At 49.0% G+C, this 22,237-nt stretch overlaps 1 protein-coding gene across 2 annotated transcripts; it reads right to left on the reverse strand.

The window, feature by feature from the left end:
• Positions 1-468: 468 nt before the first annotated feature.
• Positions 469-20,646, reverse strand: etv1 (ETS variant transcription factor 1). 2 transcript variants are annotated; one of them, XM_076045783.1, is made up of 11 exons: positions 20,538-20,646; positions 19,905-19,995; positions 19,509-19,556; positions 14,879-14,932; positions 7,325-7,454; positions 6,070-6,258; positions 5,222-5,469; positions 2,766-2,906; positions 2,479-2,648; positions 1,698-1,799; positions 469-1,326 (listed from the first exon to the last, which is right to left on the reverse strand). In XM_076045783.1, the coding sequence occupies exons 1-11, from the start codon at positions 20,580-20,582 to the stop codon at positions 1,105-1,107; spliced, it is 1,440 nt and encodes a 479-aa protein (XP_075901898.1). In that variant the 5' UTR covers positions 20,583-20,646; the 3' UTR covers positions 469-1,104. The 2 variants fall into 2 exon arrangements, with proteins under 2 accessions (XP_075901898.1, XP_075901899.1); XM_076045784.1 differs by lacking the exons at positions 19,509-19,556; positions 19,905-19,995; positions 20,538-20,646 and adding an exon at positions 18,567-18,774 and having other exon boundaries at positions 472-1,326.
• Positions 20,647-22,237: the final 1,591 nt, after the last annotated feature.

Below are 22,237 nucleotides of genomic sequence, written 5' to 3' on the forward strand. Positions count from 1 at the left end.
AAAAGAGAAAAGAAACGAAAAAAAAAACCAACAGATAAATATGTGAACTTTTCTTGACGCCAATAAAATAATTTGGCTTTTTTTTTTTGTCAGTTTTCTTCAGAGGTTAATTCCTGTCTTTAATTAATTGCTTGTTTTTCCTTTGTCCACTTTGACTGTACATACACTTTTCTTTTTTCACCTTTTCTTTTCTTGAGAAAGCAAACACGTGGGACAAATGACCATTGAAGAAGAAAAAAAAAAAAAACCTTTGTGTGTACAGTGAAGGAGTTACGTTGCAGCGAGCGGCCGTGAGCTTTATTGATTACCCTACACCCCCCCGCCCCCCGCCCCTCCCCCCGCCGTGATGCTGCTGACAACCCGTCAGTTCGCTTCCACTTCCTGTTTTTTTTTTTTTTTTTTTTTGGGGCCACCGTTCCCCGGCTGCCTGCGGGACGATCCAGTCGGTGCGTCGGTCGCCGGGCGACTCTCAAAACGTTTTGAGTCCTGGATTCTGTCAGCGTGGCCGAGCCGTCCAGACAGATGTCCCGACGCTGCCGCTCGCAGACAAACTGAGGGACGGCCGGACAAAAGTTCCTCTTGTGAACACCGGACATCCGGGCCGAGTCCGAGGGTTTTGATCCGATCGACGGCACAGAGTCCTGTCTCAAGGGGGCGCCACGTGCCCAGAACGTCCAGAGAATTGTCACGAGTGAGTGAATGAAAACAAACAAACAAACAAACGTAATGAGTCCTGTATTATTGTACAAATGTAAGGAGTAGCAGGGCCACCTGGCGGCGCTCCGCTCTGTAAAGTGCACTCTGCATCCTGCTGCATGGCGCCCGGGTCGCTGGGGCCCACGAGAGAAGTCAAACAAGAACGAGTGTTTGGGTTCAACACAGAGGGGAAGCTCTGCTTGGTGTGTGTGTGTGTGTGTGTGTGTGTGTGTGTGTGTGTGTGTGTGTGTGTCTCAGTCTCTCTCTCTCTCTCTCTCAGGGCCACGTTCAATCAGATGACACAAGAAGTCTCAGGTGTATGATGAGACTGTGTGTGTGTGTGTGTGTGTGTGTGTGTGTGTGTGTGTGTGTGTGTGCGTGTGCGTGTGTGTGTGCGTGCGTGCGTTGTTAATAGACGTATCCCTCGCTGTAGGGGTGCGGTGGGCAGTAGGGCCCCTCCTGGACGTAGGCCATGTTCTCGTCAAAGTGCGACAGCGGCACCGTGTCCTCCTCGTTGATCTGCCGCTCCACGTCCGTCTTCAGCACCGGCCGCTGGTTGTCGGGGAACGCCATGGAGAAGAGCGCCTCGGGGTCGCACACAAACTTGTAGACGTATCTCTCGCCTGCCACCTGCACGGACAGACAGAAGGACAGACGCACGTTGAGAGTGGACTTCCTGTCTGAGTCGAGACGCTGCTGCAGACACAGGGCAAAGCGTCGCTGCTCACATTCCGCTGCATCCCTGTTACAGTAATAAAGTTACACACACTGGGGAAAAGAAGCTCTGATATGACAGCGCTGAGCTCAAGCTCCGCCTCCACCACAAGCTTTTCACTGCGGATCTGATTTCCAACCTGAGCGGAGAGAGAGCGCCCGCTATTCAATCACACCGCGGTCGCAACATCTGGATTCCGAGCTCGAGCGGTGCCGTTGGTTTGTTTGTTTGTTATTTTTTATTTTTTTAAAGGGACTCCTTCGGTGTGTTTTCTTCCTTCCTTTACCTTCTGCATGATTCCCTTCTCGTAGTAGTAGCGCAGCGAACGGCTCAGCTTGTCGTAGTTCATCGCCGGGCGATTCTTCTGGATGCCCCAGCGCCGCGCAACCTTTGCACACACAGATAAACAAAGCTCAGTCAAAACACACAAACAGACGCGTGGGTGGGCAAGACAGCGACCTTGTACCCCCCCCCCCCACCCCCACCCCCCCGAACCGCTCGACAAAACGTCGACATCCACTGCTTGGTTTTGTTTTTTCCCCCCTCTTTGCTCTCTTTCCTCCGTTGCTAATAACGGTAATTAGAGCTCGTCCAGCCTGAGCAGCGATGTGTTCATTAGGAGCGCGTCACACACCCAGCCGAGGAGGCAGCAGATGTTGCTGCACCTGTCTGACGGACCGCCTGCCGCTCGGCGCTGCCGCTGCCGTCCAAAGCCACCGCCCCGCAGCGCAGCCGGGGGCCGGCGGGGAGGGGGGGGGGGGGGGCAGGGGGGAAGGAAAATGCTTCCCGACACGAGGAGAGAGTGAGCTTCCCGGGGACATGAGCTTCATTTTACACGCTCACCTGGGAAAGAGAGGGCTTGAAGAGGGACAGGTCCCTTCCAAATATTTGGATGCTACATGCTACTTGCTAGTTTAGTTTGAAATAAATAATAAATAATAAATAATAAATAATAAAAATAATAAATAATGTTGAGAGACGATAAACAGGAGAAAAAAAGGGAAGTGTGTCATCACATGGAACTGGATCAGCGTGTGTGTGTGTGTGTGTGTGTGTGTGAGCTGCACCTCCTCCGGCTCGATGAGTTTGAACTCCATGCCGCGGCCGGTCCAGGCGATGAAGTGCGAGTTGGACGGGTCGTCCAGCAGCGCCACCAGGAACTGCCAGAGCTGCAGCGAGCCGCGGCGCTGGTAGGAGGGGGCCTCGCGGTACAGCCCCGCCTCCTGCTTGATGTCACCTGCATGGGAGAGAGGGGGGGGCGTCGTCACTTCTTTGCTGCTGTTCCTCACCAATCAGCAGAAAAACGCACACAGAGGGGGGAAAAAAAAGCAAGAAAAGGAAAATGGCGACTGACCTTCGACCTTCTCGGGCACCACGCAGGTGTCGTCGTAGAAGTGTCTCACCACTTTGTCAAACATGCAGCCTTCCGGCCTGCTGGTGTGAGCCAGGTATCCGTCCTGGCGCAGGTAGACGGAGTGGCAGCTCGGGACTTCGGCTGGAGGAGGGAGAGGAGGTGTGTGTGTGTGTGTGTGTGTGTGTTGGGGAGGAAGAGAGAGAGAGAGAGAGAGAGAGAGAGAGAGAGAGAGAGAGAGAGAGAGAGAGAGAGAGAAGGAAGATCTCAATAATGGAAGAGCAGAACAGAGCCTCCGGCCTCCTGACACGCTGCAAGCTAAACAGCCTTTACTACGGAGCTGAAGCGCGACGGAGGCGGAGCGCTACTGTAAATAGGCAGCAGTAGGAAGTTGGAAAACAGCATTCTGAGGCAAACTGAGGCAAACTGAGGCAATCTGAGGCACACTGAGGCAAACTGAAGCAAACTGAGGCAAACTGAGGCAAACTGAAGCAAACTGAGGCAAACTGAGGCAATCTGAGGCAAACTGAGGCAATCTGAGGCACACTGAGGCATTCTGAGGCAAACTGAGGCAAACTGAGGCAAACTGAGGCAAACAAGCAAGTGCAAGCTGTTGGGATTGCTGGGATATCCAGCGTGAGTCCATCTTGAAAGGCCTGCACTGAACCTGAGGCTTCAGCTTCAGTCTGAGGGTTTGGTGTTATTAATGAGACTGCTTGCTGGCCAGGGCTCAGTTAGTTGCAGTTGCAGTCAAGGCAGAGCAAAAGTAATGGGTTATGTTTGTTTTTTTGACTGAGAAGCTGAGAGCATTTAATGATGTTGAAATATTATTTTGAACTTTAACGTTTCGACAGACTTCAAAATAAACCAATGGCAAATTTTGAAACAAAACAATTTCATAAAATAATTCCGCTTCTATTTGGAATTCCATTTTTTTATTTTATTTATTTATACAGAACTTCTTCAACGTAGTTACCGAGAGGTTATATTTGAGTAGGAACAATTTGATGAAGCCCTCTGATGTATTTAGAAACCCACTTTAGCTTGACATTGGGAAGCTGCTACTTTGTTGAGTTTATTGAATCCCGTGCGTAATGAAATATTTCTCTGTAAAAACATCAGAACCTCCCACAGCTGCGGATCAAACAGACGGCCTAACAAAGTGAGCGTGCAATCAGCAGACTGCGGCCGTCAACATTTCTCTGAGCTTCATCAAAGTAATGGGCTTGTAGAGGAAATTGCTGCTAATGAAATTAGCATCTCCCCCCCCCCCCATCCTTCTCAACAGACCCGCTCCGGTCAACATGCTCGGCCGCTAATACATTCCCACTGATGCTCCATCATGACTGCCGGACAGTCGCCGGACACCAGCAGGAACACGGAGCAGTGGACTTTCTTCCTGGCTGCTTGCTTACCGTCCTGGTGCGCCAACAAAAGCTGTTTGACTTGAAACTTTTAAAAGGTTTCAAAATGTAACAAATGTCAGAATGTAGTTTTGAGCACATGACCGATGAATCTGCAACAGAAACGTAGAAATTTGATATGAATGAATCATTTCAGTGAGCCTTTGGCTTGTTTTGATTTTGGAATAACTCTGTTGGCGTTACTGTGACGGATGCGATGTTTGTTTCTTGGTTTTGTTTCGGTTTTTTTTTAGGAGAAAAAAAAAATGCACTCAGGCACTCAGAGCAGAAGTTCTGCAGTCAGTTCTGCAAGGCCAGCCTGATTCAAGTTATGACGGCAATAATATTATTCACCGATAACGGCAGTGAGCGTCTAGCTCCCCGTTCTCGTTGCTCCGCCTCTGCCTTTCTCCTCCAAGGCTTCTGCCTGGTGGGGTGGGACTCCCACCAGTCATGTGACCACCTGGAGGACTGAGGCCCTGAGTTTGTACTTTTGCTGCAGAACACAGAATCTCCAGATTCACTTCGGCTTAATTGGCTCCAAGCTGTTTGCTAACAGCTAGCCTGCAGCTAGCTCGCTGTGAAGTCGCCAGCGCTGTGACTTTGGGAGTCACACTGTCATCAAACTCCAGCATCATTATCAGAAGGAAGTCCAGGACTCCTCCCTGAGACAAGCTTTGCTGCTGTTAGCAGCTAAGCTCCGCCCTGGCTCCGCCCTCCCAGGGTTTCACCGCTTGGCCCCGCTGCGCTTACAGAGCGTACGTGGCCTCAGGCTGGGTGGTGGCCTCGGTCCGATGATCGGTTCCTCCAGTCCCAGACTGCAGCGTGGGCGGGCAGATTTTTTGGACTGAGCCCAGGCATGAACCTCACCCCCCTCCCCCTCCCCCTCCCCCTTTTCCCCCCACGCTGCTTCCTGTCTGATTAGAGCGCCACAGGAAATGGCGACCTCACGCAGACACCCGGTCAAACCAGACCAACCCTAATAATAATGGGCAAACTCAATAAAAGCCCCCCCCAACCCCCTCCTCCCCTCCCCCTCCTCCTCTTCCTCCTCACCTGAGTCGTAGGTGAAGTCCCGTGGCTCCTGCTTGATCATCATGGAGGGCGGGTAGGCGTGGGGCAGCGGGGCCCCCATCATGGCCGGGTGCTCAAACAGCGGGTCGGGGAACTCCTGCTTGAAGCCCTGCGGAGGGAAGGGGATGCTGGGCTCCGACAGCTGGCGGTGGTAGATGGGTCGGCCGTCGCACGCCATCGTGGGCGGCGAGGGGAAGGAGTGGCACGGCTCTGACAGCTGCCGTCGGAATCTATGGGCGGGGAGGAGGCGGGGAGGAAAGATTAAAAAAAAAAAGGGGTGGAGGAAAGAAGACTTTTGGTTTGTTTGGAGGTGAAGCGACGGAGATTGCAGCTGAAATCTGCGTCGCTGGAGAGAGAGGACACGTTGACAAAACGCTCGTCACGACTTTCTGACAGAAGGAAAGAAAGGAGGCCAGATTGTTTCCTTGCAATTGGGAAAAGGTTTCGCTTTAAACTCCTGATTTAATGGAACATTCTTACACATGTAAAACTAGAAAGTAGCAGCAGGAGCAGCACTGCTTCATCGACTCTTGTTGCTGTCGTCGTTGTTGTTGTTGTTGTTGTGTGGTCCATTTGCGTACTTTTTTTTTTGTTTTGTTTATCGAGGACGGAGCTGCAGAGCGACAAACCCCTCACGACAGATCTTGGGTTGTTTTTTGTTTTTGTTTTTTTGCGCCGCTGCTTTGGCTCCTCCCACTTCTTCCCGCCGCAACTTAAAAACTCTGCCGCCTTATTAGATTCGGCCGCCATACGGCCGCCGGCTGCAACAGCCCGGCATGGAAATGTGATGTAAATGCAAAAGGCTGCGGGCGGCGGGCGGCCTGTCGTACCTGTGGTCCATGGAGTAGGCGTTGTCGGGGAGCGGCTGCGAGGGCGGGATCTGAGCGTACGTCCTGTCGGGCTTGGGCGTGGGGGCGGCCGTGGGTGAGGCATGGTGGAGGGGGGAGACGGGGGTGCTGCAGGGGGGCGTGACAGGGCTGGAGGGCTTCATTCTCGCAGGCTGCTTCTGCTCGTAGGCACTGAGGTGAACGCAAGAGTCACATATGGCTCGCCATGAATATGTAAGCTTTTCACGTGGGGGGGGAGGGGGGGGGGGTCGCTACCATGTGCTAGGATATTCTTTAGCAAAAATATATATATATTATTGAATTATTATTAGTAATATTAGTAGTAGTAGTTGTAATAAATAATTACTACTACTACTACTAATAATAATAATAATAATAATAATAATAAATCCACAGCCATAGTCAAACAAATTTAAATAACTAAAAAAGTAGTAAAATACTCTCACTACTGCAGTTTCTACTATTATTCAATTAACACAGGATTTATTTATTTATTTTTTACTTTTTTCTATAAAAAAAAAAAGTCAATCACATACTTAATCTTACAATTGCTCATAAAACAATAAATGTAATTGGGAATAATTAAAATTTAACATCCATCACACAAAAGTCACTTTTAAATCACTTTTTCAAAAAAAACAATCAAAGAGCTCGTAGGGGAAACCGAAGCATCCAATGTCGTCTTTCTAGTCACATTTTGCATTTTAAAAAAAAAATCATCAATAAAATATATACATATATATATATATATATATATATAAAAAATCAAAACGTGTTCAGACACATTGACACACATGCTGAATATATTAAGAAGCGCCGCATCGTTTCATCACGGTGGCGGTTGTGTCAGAATAACACACTGCCAAACTCTCCCTCTGTCTTTGACCGTGTGAGCAAAACGAATCACACACACACACACACACACACACACACACACACACACACACACACACACACACATTTCTCCACGCGGCTCAGGTCGTTATGCAGAAGATCAAATCTGCCCGGTGATTTACAGCTAAATAAAAATGTGAAAACAATTGTAAAAAAAAAAAAAAAAAAAATACATCTGACAGATTATTATATCTCAACTATATTTTAAAATGTAAACGGAGCCCATTGGAAATGTTGTCATGACTTTAAAAAACTGATGAGTTTTTTTCCTTTCCCCCCCCCGCCCCCTTTCTTGCCGACACGACGGAGAGGTCGCAGGTGCGGCTCGAACTCACGGCCTCACCTGACGCTGTACGGACACTTCTCTCCATAGTGGAGCTTGAAGGGCCGCTCCTGGCTGCAGTTGGAGCTCAGCTCTGAACACGGGCTGTGCAGCTCCCGCTTGATCTTCAGCTGCAGACCGTGGAAAGCCACTGCAGGGGGACAAAGACGGCAGGCGTCACACAAATCCAATTTATTCTCAATTTCAATTTAAATTTTTTTTAAAAGTAAAAAAAAAAAAAAGGCGCCAGGAGATAAAAACAGGCAAAATCAACGCTCGGTGTCCGGCATTGAAAAGACAAATATTGTTGTGACAAACGCCTGATCATTTATTACTATCCTGGAAATAGTTGTCTCGATCATCTTGGAAGGACGAAGCTTCACCGATGTTGTGCCTTCAGTCCTTCAAACAATAGAATTCTTTAGTTCTTCCTGGTCCAACACAGAAGCACACGGACCAGGAGACCAGGTGACCAGGAGACCAGGAGACCAGGTGACCAGGAGATCCAGGTGACCAGGTGACCAGGAGATCCAGGTGACCAGGAGATCCAGGAGACCAGGAGATCCAGGTGACCAGGAGACCAGGTGACCAGGAGACCAGGTGACCAGGGGATCCAGGAGACCAGGAGACCAGGTGACCAGGAGACCAGGTGACCAGGAGACCAGGAGATCCAGGTGACCAGGTGACCAGGAGATCCAGGAGACCAGGTGACCACGAGACCAGGTGACCAGGAGACCAGGAGACCAGGAGACCAGGTGACCAGGAGATCCAGGAGATCCAGGAGACCAGGTGACCAGGAGATCCAGGAGACCAGGTGACCAGGAGACCAGGTGACCAGGAGATCCAGGAGACCAGGTGACCACGAGACCAGGTGACCAGGAGACCAGGTGACCAGGAGACCAGGAGACCAGGTGACCAGGAGATCCAGGAGACCAGGTGACCAGGAGACCAGGAGACCAGGTGACCAGGAGATCCAGGAGACCAGGTGACCAGGAGATCCAGGTGACCAGGAGACCAGGTGACCAGGAGACCAGGTGACCAGGAGACCAGGGGACTTATAGACTTCCCACACAAGATCTTCTCTTCCTGTGGCAATTAAACTGTGCAGTTCCTCCTTGTAAAATCACTGTCTGCCATATACATCCACATGCATGCGTCCAGAATTCTACACTATTTTATAGTTATATGCTCTTTATCCCCCCCCCCCCCCAGCTTTGCACGAAGTGAAAACAGCCGGTTATTTAATCTTCTATTGTTTTGACTATTTTTCATTGAGTTATTGCATGCTTCTGTATATTTTATGTGCACTACTGGAGCCCTGTTACTCAAAGAATTTCCCTCGGGATGAATAAAGTATTTTCTGATTCTGGTTCTGATTCTGATAAACGTAACATGGTCGGGCCGGTGTTGCTGTGATTAGGAGAACTTGTGACAAAGTTCAGTTGTGAAGCGTCGCTCCATGCGGCAGCGGTGGAGGATGTGACATCCCGGGGGCCGGGCCCGGGGGCTGCCGCCGCCGCCGCGAAAACAGCTCACTTAAAATCTCATTTTGTCGACAGCGACTCTGTGAGTGAGATATGACAGTGGGTCACGCTGGCGGGTGAGCGGCGGGCCGAGCTCCCCCGACCCGCTCTCAGCCGGCTGTCGATACCTTCCAGACAACAAGGGAGCTCATTGATCTGAGAGAGAGAGAGAGAGAGAGAGAGAGGGAGTGTGTGTGTGTGTGTGTGTGAGGGAGCGAGAGAGACGGGCTGGAAGGGGGAGGGGCCACATTCTCTACCTATGGGCCCCCACAGCGAGAGAGGCTGTTAAGTGCCTGATCAGTCCTGATTAACATCCCATCATCCTCCAGTCGTGATCAACACTAATCCAATTGACCAGGACCCAGTCAGCCGGGATGAAGTTGGGGGGGGGGGGACTGGGCCCTCGCCGTCTCACCACCACTCCACCCGGACCAGCCCACACAGGCGCAGTCAGAAAAGTGTTAATTGGGAAGTTAAACCAGAAGGGAAATAAAAATAAAATAAAAAAAATGAATAAACTTGTGTGTGTGTGTGTGTGTGCGTGTGCGTGTGTGTGTGTGTGTGTTCTGGAAATACTTTTTCCTTACTACTGCTGGGTGCACCGTCTCCAGACAAGACAAGCGAGTTAGCTTGTAGCTTTCCTGCTGACCTCTGCAGGCCAGACTGATGAGTCAGAGTCTGCAAACTGTGCGTTACACCGGCTACATGTACACGCAGAGCTTCAGCGGACCAAGCTCATAATTCAGGTTTTGGGGGGTGGGGGGGGTTTGTTTTTTTTTGGTCTGATGGGACTTCTCTTCTTGTCCCAGTTTGTATGCAAGTGAGAAAAACAATGCGAGTCTTTTCAGCGCGCTAACTGCTTAGCCTCTTTTGTCGCACAACAGTGGAACGAGCGGAGGGCGATACAGCACCGGTGTTATGCCCGTACCGGTCTTCAACTGAACCACTTCCAGCCGCTGCTGTGCTTCGCCACCGCCAGCGGACTGGTCACAAATTTACAAACGTGCACAACGTGCACAATTATTCTCCTGTGAGTGAGTTCGCTCATACAAACGCGTACGAAATACAATACACGCAAATTTGCGTCGAGCTGGACTTCCATGTAACCCAGTAAAAAAAAAATAATAAAAAATCTATCTATCTATATTTACTTTGATTAAAATCCCCGGTAACATGTTTTTTTTTTTTGTGATTTTTTTTGTTTTTGACGACCTGCTGATCGCTGCCCAGCAGCTGTGCAAGGTCAGGAAACCAATGGTGACTCGGAGAGGGAGTCAACGACACCGTGCGCTGCTGCGGGGCTGCAACACAACCGCGTTGTTGTGGGGGGGGGGGGGCAGACGCTAGCGCGGGGGTGTGGCCAGTCATACACACGACAGAGAAATTCCAATGCCAGCCGCATTGCCTGGGCGTCTCAATCCGAGTTCTCCGACTCCAACTGGAGTTCTCAAACTCCCATCTGGGTCGGACCGACGGGTTTACAGGCACTCCAGTCGTCCCATCAGAACTCCACCACCAAGGCAATGCTTGGGTTTTGTCATGGCGACGGTGGCGCACGCTGTTGGACTGGCTGGGACTGACGTCCCTCTCTTCTCAGACGGTCTTTGTGCAGACCCGCCAGAATGTGTGCAGAGGATTGGGACGCTGTCATGGACCGACTGATGGACTGACAGCAGCTGCATGAGCCAGGGCCCGGTGCTGATGCACAGCAGAGTCCCGCCCCCTCCAGAGAAAGCGATGGTGGGGGGGGGGGGGGGGGGGGGGACCGGCCACGCGGGGCTTCGGACTGAACACCCCTTACCCAGGGGCCCCTTGCAGACCCGGCTGGCTGCAGGGGGGGGTCTGACCTTTCTGGGCCATCGATCCGAGAGGTCAGCGAGACTCTTCCTGAGGGGCGACCTTTGACAGAAGCCTCGTTAAGGTGTCGCCGCATCAACACAACAAACAAGGAAACAAACAAACCAATGCTGTGTCTCAGTCCAGGCTCTGCATCCTTCCAAGGCTGCATTTGACAGGAAGTTGCGTCATAGCACTGCGTGAAGGCTCCTCCCACTTCCCAAAAGTCAGAAGGACGCTCCAAATGCGTACTGGGAATGCGTCCTACTGTTAGCCCATTCCAAGGCTGCAGCGCTACTATCCTTCACCTCCTTCTGTATCCCAGGATGCTTTGCCTGCTGCTGCAAAGCATCCTGGGAAGTCGGCTGAAATTAGCGCCATCTACTGGCAAAGACACCACGTATAAATTGAAGTATTGAAATTTCACATCAAATATTCAGTTTTCAACGCAGGGTTTTTACTGATTTGAACATCCAGCGCCATCGTTAGCTGGTGAACCAATGGTTAGCTTGATGCTATGAAAACCTCACTTCCTGGGTTGGCCAGCAGGAGGGAACGGCGGTGACGCAACCAGGAAATACGCCAAAGGCTAGACCGTCCCGTGTGGTTACCGGGGAGGCGGGGTTTGGGTCGGTCCTTCTGGGCCGGGTCCTTGGAGGACGCTTCCTTCAAACGGAGGACGCTCGGTCTGAAGGATGCAGACCCTGAGTTGAGACACTGCCCAGGTGTGACCTCCTTCACTCTCCGTCTCGTCCATCCGAGGGGGTTTGCAGGTGAAATGCGGCGGGTGCGAGGGCTAGCGGGGGCCCAGCCACAGCTCCGTGTGAGCAGCGGCAGCAGGAGCGCCGGGCCTCGAATTAGAAAATGGAAATGTCACCATGGATCAGGTCGGCGGGGTGCCGAGGTACACAAATCAATAAGCCAGGGGGCGACGGGGGCTGCGGTGAGAAGGGAGACTTCCTCTTCCTGGTCCAGAATGTCACGCCCATCACCGCTTGATTGCTCTCATTATCTACATATTGATTAGCCATGATGGCAGGTAGGCAGGGTGTTTCAAAGTAGTTACAACAATTACTGCCTCCATTTTAAATGCAAATGGTTTTAGTTTTTTTTTTTTTATCCTTTTATTAGCTGCTTTGATTAAGACACAAGAAAAAAAATAATTTGACGATATATATATATATATATATATATATATATATATATATATATATATGTATATGTGTACTTTAAAAAAGGTCAAGTTCTAATATTTGCAATATCTTGCACGGCAGTTTTTTTTCCTTTTCCTCTCGGCTAGCATGAATTTCTCGCCCGTGTTTTTCTGGCATCGCTCAGGGCGACTTATCAAAGGAGTCTTGGCCCCAAATGTTGAGTGTTCTCAGGTACAAATTGTGTGTTTTGGCAGAACCAGAGCCCGATGTTTTGGCAGATATTCCTGCAGTCCATTCAGAAAAAAAGAAAAAAACGGAGAAGAAGAAAAAAAAAAAAAAAAAAAAAAAACGGAGAAAAAAATTCAGCTCTTTTGGCAGCGGCGGAAAAGCTTCAATTCCATTTTCACCTACTGTAGGTGCTCGCCACTGCTGTTAAATGACGGCGGCTGGGAGGCGGCGGCAACGCGTGGCCTCATTTTACACCTCCTCCACTCCTCGGTTCCCCCGCTAAGTTATGCTAATGGTAAGCATCTGTGTCGGAGTTGGAGACAAAGAGAAGTCCTCCTTCTCCTCCTCCTTCAGCCCGAGGACGCTTCGCTCTCAAGGCCAAGCGCACGCTGCGCCCGAGTGGCGTGGACGGCGAGTGCGAAGTCGACATTGAGGAAGGAGGGTGGGGGGGGAGGGGGCGGGGGGGGGAGAAGAAGAGTGGCGCCGCGACGCTTCCCAGGGCCGGAAAGACGTACAAAAGTCGGAAAAGTTGCTCCCGAGCTGGCCCCCCGAGAATTGGCCGTGAGCCGCGGGTCAAAGGTCAAACTGGACACAATAGACAGAATGATGAAATGAAGCCAATTCTAAGATCTCATCGGAGGAAAGTCACATTTTCTTCCAAAACCAAAATCATGTACTTTACTTTAAAAGGGGCTTCTAAAAAATAAAACAAGTCAGCCCAACAACAACAACAACAACAACAACAACAACAACAACAACACTCTTTGTAGTTATGTTGCAAACACATATTTCGAACTTAAAGTGAAGAAGAATTTCACGCAGGTTTCCTTCACATTTGATTTGGTAAAGCAGACAATCGAATCCCCAGGCTGCTTTTAAATAAAGCTCCAGATTTTTCTTCCTCCCAAGCTGCCCCCCCCCCCCCCCCCTTGCTGACGGTTGCAACGTGAAACACGCTGACTTCAACCCCCAGCGTGCGTGCTTTACGGGGGAACCCATTCCCCGGTCAACCGGGCTTGGTTTTTAACGCCGCTCTTCATCCTCGACCTCTCTCCACCTCTCTCTCGCCCGGGCCACTCGGTGAAACCCATATGGGAGAGCCGGCGCCGGCTGGGACGCCCGCTCCAGTGGCCAACCACGGCGCCCTCACCCTGCTGCCATCTGTCGGTGCCCCCCCCTCCCCCCGTCCGTCCAGTCTGCTGCCGCTCTGCCAAGAGGGCGATTCAGATGGTCAGCAGTCTCTCTCTCTCTCTCTCTCTCTCTCTCTCTGTGAAGGACGCCGGGTCTCCGTCACCTCTGCCTCTCGGCTGCCGGACCATTTTGCAGCGTTGTTCTGACGAGTCCAGCGAGTTTCCACCGACGAGAGGAGAGAGGAGGTCGACCGCCATCTTAAACCACCAAAGACAAGTTGACGTTTAAAAAGGAGGAGCGAAGGGGAAGGACCGGTGCTGCCGGACAGACAGGGGGGGGGGGGTGAAGGACGGTGGTCTTCAATCTGGGAGCAGCAGAAGGACTCCGGGCGGTCGCCGCCGCCTCAGAACCTTTACTCCATCCAGCACAACCGAGACCGAGCGACCGCTGGTCGGGAACAAAGAGTTGCAGAAACACTCACACCTGCTCTCTTTGTTCTCTTCACTCTGCCCCGAGTTTTGTCCCAAGGTCAAAGGGCAAAGGCAAGGACTTTTAGGGGATGCGGGAAGGGGTGGGGGTGGGGGTTGGGGGGATTCGTCGTGTGTCTTTTCACACAGTGTCACGGGCGTTTTGGCTCCTCTGGAGGACATGTGCTCTCTCCTCGGGCATCCACTGAGCTCAACTCACTCGCTCTGGTTGGGCCCCGCCCCCTCCGCCAGCCCCTCCGCCACCTTGGCACCGCTTCCTGCAGCGGCCGCCCGTGCCAAGTCGCCACCTGAAGGACGGGCGTTCAGGTAAAAAGGTGAAGTAAGATCCAGTCGAGCGCAGAGGCGCCCTCGGGTCGACCCACGCACAACTGCAGAATTCTAGCGTTGTTTGAAAGTGATGGGGGGGGGGGGGGGACCCGCCGCAAACAGACAAACACCGCAGCCATGCTAGCGGGGAGCGAAGCAGAGAGGCGACAAACCACCGGCTGAGGAGGAGAAACGACGCCTTTCTCCTCATAATAAAACTGACGGATTTAGAAAACCTCAGTGTCGTCAACAGCTGCAAAAAAAGACACGTTGAGGGAAGGAAAGGTCATCTGAACATTTCAGACATATATATCTATATCTATATATATACATCTATATCTATATATATAGATGTATCTATCGATATAAATACATGTACATATATAAATATATATACATATATACACATATGTATGTGTATTTTATATACATATATATGTATATCTATATATATATACATAAATATATATATATATGTGTATCTATATATATGTATATATATATACATATATATATATATAGAAAAAATAAAATTGACAGCCATTTGGGTCACAGGCTCATAAAAATATCACTTCACCCCGCCACAATAAAACAGAAAATCCGCCAGAATATTTTGATGTTTATGCAAATAATATGCAGGGTGCAATAGTGTCTTGATAGCGGTGAGAGCGACAAGGGGAGAGGAAGACAGACAGATAGACAGACAGACAGACAATACCCCCCCCCTCCCACTCCCAGCCCTTAACACACACACACACACACACACACACACACACCTGACTGTTGCAGCTCTCCGGAGAGCTAAGGTGAGGCTACTGAGACACACACACACACACACACACACACACACACACACACACACACACACACACACACACACAGAGAAATAAAAAATGTTTTCTTACTCACAGTTTTCAGTCTGGAAGTCTGGAACGAACTGCTCGTCATTGTCAGGAACTTGAGCTGGAGACACGGAGACGAGGAGGAGGGGCAGCAGGAGGAGGAGAAGAAGGAGAAGGAGAAGGAGAAGAAGAAGAAAGGGTTTGAGTGTTTGTGATGTTGACGGACACGGCAGCATTGATCACAGCTCTGCCTCCCTCCGCAGCCCCCACAGTCCCCAAAGGCGTCTGAACGGCCGACCCGGTTAAATGGCGCCGCAGCCAAAAGAATGTGTTTTACAGGAAATCAGGCCACAGAGTGCTTTGTTGTTGTTCCGCCTCCGCTAATCGCAATATTGTCGCTTTTGCTTTTATTTGTAACTTCTGAATATTCTTTCTTTCTTTTTTTTTTTTCATCTCAAACTAAACGGATAAATAAACCTGAAAAAAAAAAAAGTTTAGAGATGACATTTCACAGTCAAGTGGGGGGTTTGCCATTGTTTGACAGGAAGTCATATCCACCTTCATCGTATTCCAGTGAAAAAAATTGTTTTCCCAAGCAACCTTTAACAATTCAGTTAAATCTCTCATGTTTTTTTTTTTTTTTTTATTACAGTTCATTAACAAGAGGGAGTCTTGCACAGTTAAACTTTATTGTATGTTTATTATATATTTTTTGAAAGGCTTTATTAGATAAAAATATATATATATATATATATATATATGTATATATATATTTTTTTTTATTATTTTTTTTAAAAAACAGCTATCGCAGAACAGAAACAAACAGTAAGTATTTAAAAAAAAAAAAAAAAAAAGACCCACAATCAGCCTGGAAAACTGATCCAGACCAGACCAGACGTGCGTGTTCACATCAACCTCCAGATGTTGAAGTATTTTTTGGCTCTTTTTTTTTGTTGCCAACCGTCTAATTCCCACTTCCGGGCGTCGCCTGGTCTGTCTGTCGACCGGCCGGCAGCCTCGGCTCTCGCCGGCAGCCAAACACCCATTGTTAACTGTGTCTAATTGGCTTCCTCCCCACTGGTGCATCCACCTGTGCCTGCCGAGTCGGGTCCGTTCCAAAGCTGCTGCCGGGCTTCACCTGCACCCACGCTCAAAACGCTGAAATAATGAAGAGCAGCCTTCAATTAAGCACCTATGTGTTTATATGTCACGGGTATTTACGCCCACGCCCGCATGCCACGGTGCACCACCAAAAAAAAAAAGAAAAAAGAAAAAAAGAAAATGAAAATGGAGAATTAGAGGTGTCGTTTGCACGTCTATTTATACCCGCCATGAGGTGGATCTTCATTATCACGCTGAGGCAAATGTGTCCCGACATGTCAAGAGAGATCTTTCGCAAAAAAAAGAAAAAAAAAAAAAAAAAAAAAAAACCTAAGAAAAAAAAAAAACATTTTCTGTCTCTTGATTATGATGTTTTCTTTCATTTTATCAGAGGTGTGAATTGAAGAGAGTAAACAAGCATCAGAGGAGAAGAAGCGGCGGCGGCGGCGGTGATTTCAGAACAGACCAATGAGTCCAATTCATGCTGATCACAATCACAACTTGTCCACATTTTTCATTTTTTTTTTTTTTTTTTTTTTTTAAAGAATCAAATCTGAAGAATTGTTCACGATTCCCCTAAATTTGCTTCCAGCCAACCAGAGTTTGGAAGCTGCTGCTGCTTCTGCTGCTGCTGCTTCTGCTGCTGCTGCTGCGGTGCCATGTTTTGCGAGATAAATTGACAAAAGAAGACGTGGGGAGAGCGGAGAAACTGAGGGGGGTGGGGGGTGGGGGGGGGGAGTAGGAGGACAAACAAAAAATAAAAAATAAAAAAGGTGGGACTGTGCAACAGCAGTAGCAGCAGTGGCGTCTGTGCTGGACAGGAAGTGCAGGACGGATGAGTCACCGGCTCCAGTCCCGTGAATGAGCCAGCTGATCCCCTGCAACACACTCCTGCAGAGCGCTGGAAGCCTGCCGCCATTCACAAAACACAACAAAACAAAAGTCAGAAAAAAAAAGAAAAAGAAAAAAAAAAAAAGAAAAAAGAAGGGAGGACGGGGGCAGGAAGAAGGACAGAAGGTAGCGACAGAAATAAAAAAATGAAACACAGTGGGAGAGGTCATGGAGGCTGCGACACCTTCAGGCCTCGGCGGAAGCAGCTTCCTCCGTCCAAGTTCCGAGGGTTGGGTTTTTTTTTTTTTTGGGGGGGGGGGTTTGTAACCTGGACATCAGGTGCAGCTTGAAGAAAAAAAAAAAAAAAAACCCATTCAACAGCCAAACTCTGGCGGAGAAGTTTGCGAGAAGAAATTCCAAAAGTCCAAAATCTCTAGAAATAGAATTAAAGATACGGAAGAGCAGGTGGCGCGGCGGGGACGGGTGGAGGCGAGGGGGTCGGAGGACGGCAGTCGGAAATTCACTCTGTCCACGCTAATTCCTGCTCGTCGTCCAATTACCTGAGCTAATAAATCTCCAGCGCCGGGCAGGTATTTCTTCTTTCTGGCCGTAATGGACAGGAAGTCGTTGATTAAAGCGACAGCGCCGCAGCGCCGTACATCATCACATTGATCCGTGACAGGCAGAACTGTAATCCTTAACAGTAATACCTCTCATCGTCCCCAAGTCCCCAAGTCCCGCTCTGGATGCTGAAATATTAAAACGCTGTCTAAGTCCTTTCTTTTTTTTTTCTTTTTTCTTTTTTTTTTTTTGTTAATTCTCCGCCGGCCTGCAGGTGGGAGCGCCGCGTCGCCAGACTTTAGGTTAAAATAAAAACATTTTTAAAAAGATTTGGGTTTGGGCAGGAGATTTGTTTTCTGATGAATTATGGGAACTCTTTGTCACCGAAGTGAAGGCTGCCAGATTTAAAAAAATAAATAAAGAGAGGCTGATTTCATGCGGAGCCGTCTGTCATTTTTTATTTTCCTTTTGCAAAACATGATTTTAAATAATTCTTTCATAATGTGCATGTCCTCTTTATGCTCAGTGGTAATTTGGGGGGGTGGGGGGTGGGGAATAACATTTTTATTTTTCAGAATAAAAGAAACTTCCTTATTGGTTTTAAAAATATTTGCGGATGAAATCACGAAAACTCAAAACTAAAAACACCGACTATAAAACACGTCGCAGCGCAGACATCATCAGGGCACTTTGAATTCAGAGCATTTAAATTTTAATTAAAAAAAGACCAAAAATAACTGCGGCTGAAATTTCACTAATTTTACACCCAAAGAAGAATGACTTCCCAACTCGGCTGTGTGTATTTTTAGCAAAAAATAAGTGAAGCATTTCAGCTGACACGTTCAACAGTGCATCACAGGGAAGTCATTGTCGTCGCTTTCAACACTTTCACCTCAGAGCTTTGCAGCGTTTTGCCGGAGAAAACATTGTGATTTTTTTTTGTTTGTTTTTTGTTTTTTTGGGAGCAAAATTTCATAGGAAAAACACAGGAAAAGCAACCTCTCATCACTCTGCACGCTCCCAAAAAGTTGAGACTGAGCGGACTCACATCAATCCACGCTGGCCTGGGGAAACCCCACAAACACACTGCCAGTGTGGAACACAGCCGCCCGGCACTCGGCTCACACTCACACTCTCACACACACAACAACGCAACAAGTTTCTCCACGTTGGGGGGGGAAGGAAAAACAAGCAACACACACAGGCACAGCAAACACAGCACAGCAAACACACGTGAGGACAAACACATTTTTGCCACTAACCAAAACTTCGGTGCTGCAGACACGGTGGAAAGAGGACGCCGGCGCTAAAATCCTGAAGCATCACGTCTTGCTTAGACCACAAAGAGCGAGTCTTGCCATCAGAGGGAAAGAACAAAATGGAACAAAAACTAAAAGAAACTGATTTGGATTTTTTTTTTTTTTTTTTTTTTTTCAAATACGTAGCTTTAAGAGTTTCTGATTGGGCTGCCGAGTCGAGCAAGCGATTCGTTCTTTTTGTTTTTGTGGAGAAAAAAAAGTTATAGATCCACTCTTTCTCCCTCCTCTCTGCTTTTTTTCCTCGCTGCCGCCGAGAAGTGAAATTGAAGAAGACAAGGTGATGGTGCAGCTGGAGAAGATAGAGAGGAGTGCTAAGAGGAAGAAGAGAGAGAGAGAGAGAGAGAGAGAGAGCGAGAGTGAGGGGAGAGAGAGAGAGAGGGCAGATGAGCAAGAGGGGAGAGAGAGAGAGAGAGAGAGAGAGAGAGAGAGAGGGCTGAGGCGGTGGCAGCGGCGGCTGGCGTGCAGCGCGTTAGCTCCTGCCAAAAGCAGAAGAGACAGTGAGCGTCGGAGAGCCTTCTCCTGGTAATTTGTGATGACACTCTCTGGGTAGAGCCTCCTCGGTCTCCCTCAAGACCCCCTCGCACACCCTCTAATGTATGCATGACACACAAGGTGCCTCTTCCACACAGGCTTTTAATTGGACTACCAGGCAAGGCAAGTAACTCCAGGCAGCCCCCCCCACACCCCCCACCACCACCACCACCACCCGACTTCTTTTTTTCTTTTCCTGGTTCCAACCCCCCCCCTTCTCTAACAACCATCTATCCATTTTTTAACCCGTCTCTCCCCCCCCCCCCCCCCGACCCTCCCACCCACCCTCCTCCTCCTCCTCCTCCTCCTCCTCACGCCGCCTCGTCGTTGTTGCTCCAGAGTGGAAGCACTCACCTTCTGCCAGCCAGGTCTCCTGCAGTTGACTGAGGTCCTGGAAGAGCTCTGAGGAGGCGGGAGAACAATGGCAGGTGGTTAAAGGAGCTCAGGAGGCGCACCAGGAAACCACTGGCCTCATTATGGCCGGCTGAGCCGCCGCCGGGCCTCCGCTCAGCTCAACTCAGCCACCGGCCACCCGATCACGTGCACCGCCAGCTAATAACGAGTCAATTTGTGTCTCTGGCAGCTGACGGGAGGCTTCGTTGCGAGAGTCATCACAGGCCGGCCGTGGTGTAATCGAGATTCTGTAGTTAGCAGCGCAGGTGGCCCGCAAACCAATTGAATTTTGCTAAATGTTTAGGAGCCGTGAAATTAACTTCTCCCCCTGCGAGCCCCCCCCCTGCGCTGACTCACCTTCAGTGTCCACTGCCAGGTCGCTCCTAATGAAATTTCTCTTTCTGTCATGCGTCGGCTTCTGTCTGCTTGTTGTCTCTCCGTGCAGCTTCTGAGGGTGAGAGGTGTAGGAGGGGGGTGGGGGGGGGGGGTGGGCACAAAAATCAATTTGTATATTTCTGTTTCCCTGGCTGCTGGTGTTGAGATTTTGCACGAGGTTCAGGTTGCAACCAGGAGGATGAGGATGATGAAAAAAAAAAAAGCAAAGCGAGGCGCTGGGAAGAGGCTGACCTGTGCAGGAGGAACCTGACATCACTACCAGGGACACAACTAATTACACCAAGTATTTGGCATCTTAAAGTTGTTGTTTTTGTTCTTTTCTATATATATATATATATATATACATCTTTGATGTTTGAATGAAACTGAAACGGTCCCTTTGGGAGAAATGATCCCTGGCAGCAGCAGCAGCTGAGAGGAGGGATGGGATCAGAGCAAAGACAGAGAGACAGAGGGAGAAAGAAAGAAAGAACAACAACAGCAAACAACACTGACAACAACACAAGAGTGCACGGCATGACGACAACGACGGGCGAGGTGCGAATGTGCCGCTCTCTCATTTCCCCCGGATCTTCTCGTCCGAGGATCACTCACTCTGGAGCCACCGCGAGGCACCTGCTGGTCGGGGAAACCGTCCATTCTGCGCCGCTGCGACTCAAAAGTGACGCGCGACGATCTGCGGAGTCTTTTGTGCGGTCACCGGGCTGCGGGAGGGGGTTAAGCGACGGCTTCACATCTAGAAGAGACAGAGACAGACGGAGAGAGGGAGCGGAAGGAGGAAGAAGAAGAAGAAAAACAAAACATCTTGATTAACTGAGGCCGCGACAAATTTGGAACTAACAAAGTTGTTTTTTTTTTTTTGTTTTGTTTTTGTTTCCCCCCCCGCAAATTGTGCGCGCAAAAAAAAAAAAAAAAAAAAAAAAAAGTGGAGCGAGCGCGCCGGATGTTTTGTTTCACGCGGTTCGCTCCAACTCGGGAGGCGGAAATGCGGAGTGTGCAGTTACCCTGATGTATCGGCTCGGCTCGGTTCGGCTCGGCTCGGCTCGGCTCGCCTTGCCCGCGGCTGTGGACTGAGTCAGAGCCACGGTGCGGTGACGCCCGGCTACTGGCCGCACTGCTCGCGGCTCCTCTGCGTCCCTCTCTGCCGGCTTGTTGGCATCGCCTCCCGGGGCCTCCCACGGACGGAAGCGAGTCCGCGCTCCGCTTCCTATTGGTCGCGTGGCTGCCGGTGAAAGACACAGACGGAGCTGGAGCCCGAGTCAACATCAGAGTTGGAAACGTTTAGAAAGTCGAAGCCCTGAGGATTTTATTATTATTATTATTATTATTATTATTATTATTATTATTATTATTATTATTATTATTTATTTATTTATTTATTTATTTTACATAAATAAATAATAAAAAAAAAAACCACACACACAACCACAGACAATATGCACCTGCACAGCCACCACTCACTCACTCTCTGGCCATCTCACTTACCAAAGGTTTTAACACACAAGCAGGCCCCTCACCCTCACTCGCCGTCTCCATTACGAGCTGAGGGTCAAAGGTGACTGTGTTTTCTCACCGTCTTCCACGGAGGTTTCCAGGCTTCTCACTCCCGGTCTGAGAGGCTTTGTGAGTGGGAGAGACGGACCGGCGGGTGAAGCCAGTCACCGCCTGACTTGTATATCCACCTCCACCCCAAACTAAATCAAATGTGACTTTCCTCGAGCATGGCCGTCAGCAGCAAACAGGAACACCTTCAAATGTTTTTGAAAGACGGTGTCGACGTGTGAGCTGATGAGGATGACAAAACTAAAGGTTTGACCTCCAAACACCTTACACGGTACACGCCCACGGTACCTTCAGCTAGCTTACCACCGCTAACCTCTGTTGGAAATGAGTTGAGTTAAAGATAACTTAAACTCTGACATCTTTACTGTAATCTCAGTGATTTCATTTTTCCTTTTTTTTTTCTTCTTTTTTTTTACTCTGCCACTACAGTACAAGAAAATGTATATTTTGATTTGCAAACACTTTATCAACTATCAGCCACAAAACCTTGAGCAAGCTTTAAGTGCACGTGTTATGTTATGTGTGAGGTTGGCTTATTGGGTCAGGTGCTGTTGATATTGAGCAGTAACTTTAAATTACATTTAAACTATTGAAAAGTAATTTCTTAGCAGCCAACAACAACAACAATAATAATAATAATAATAATAATAATAATAATAATGTTTTATAATTTTTTTTTTTAAACATTAATTAAATCGATTGTTTTAATGTCTGGGGGCAGGACAGACTCA

Source organism: Nelusetta ayraudi, unplaced genomic scaffold, assembly GCF_046127955.1.
Source record: "Nelusetta ayraudi isolate G7.1 ecotype Tasmania unplaced genomic scaffold, CSIRO-AGI_Nayr_v1 ptg000087l, whole genome shotgun sequence".
In the NCBI taxonomy this organism is placed as follows: domain Eukaryota; kingdom Metazoa; phylum Chordata; class Actinopteri; order Tetraodontiformes; family Monacanthidae; genus Nelusetta; species Nelusetta ayraudi.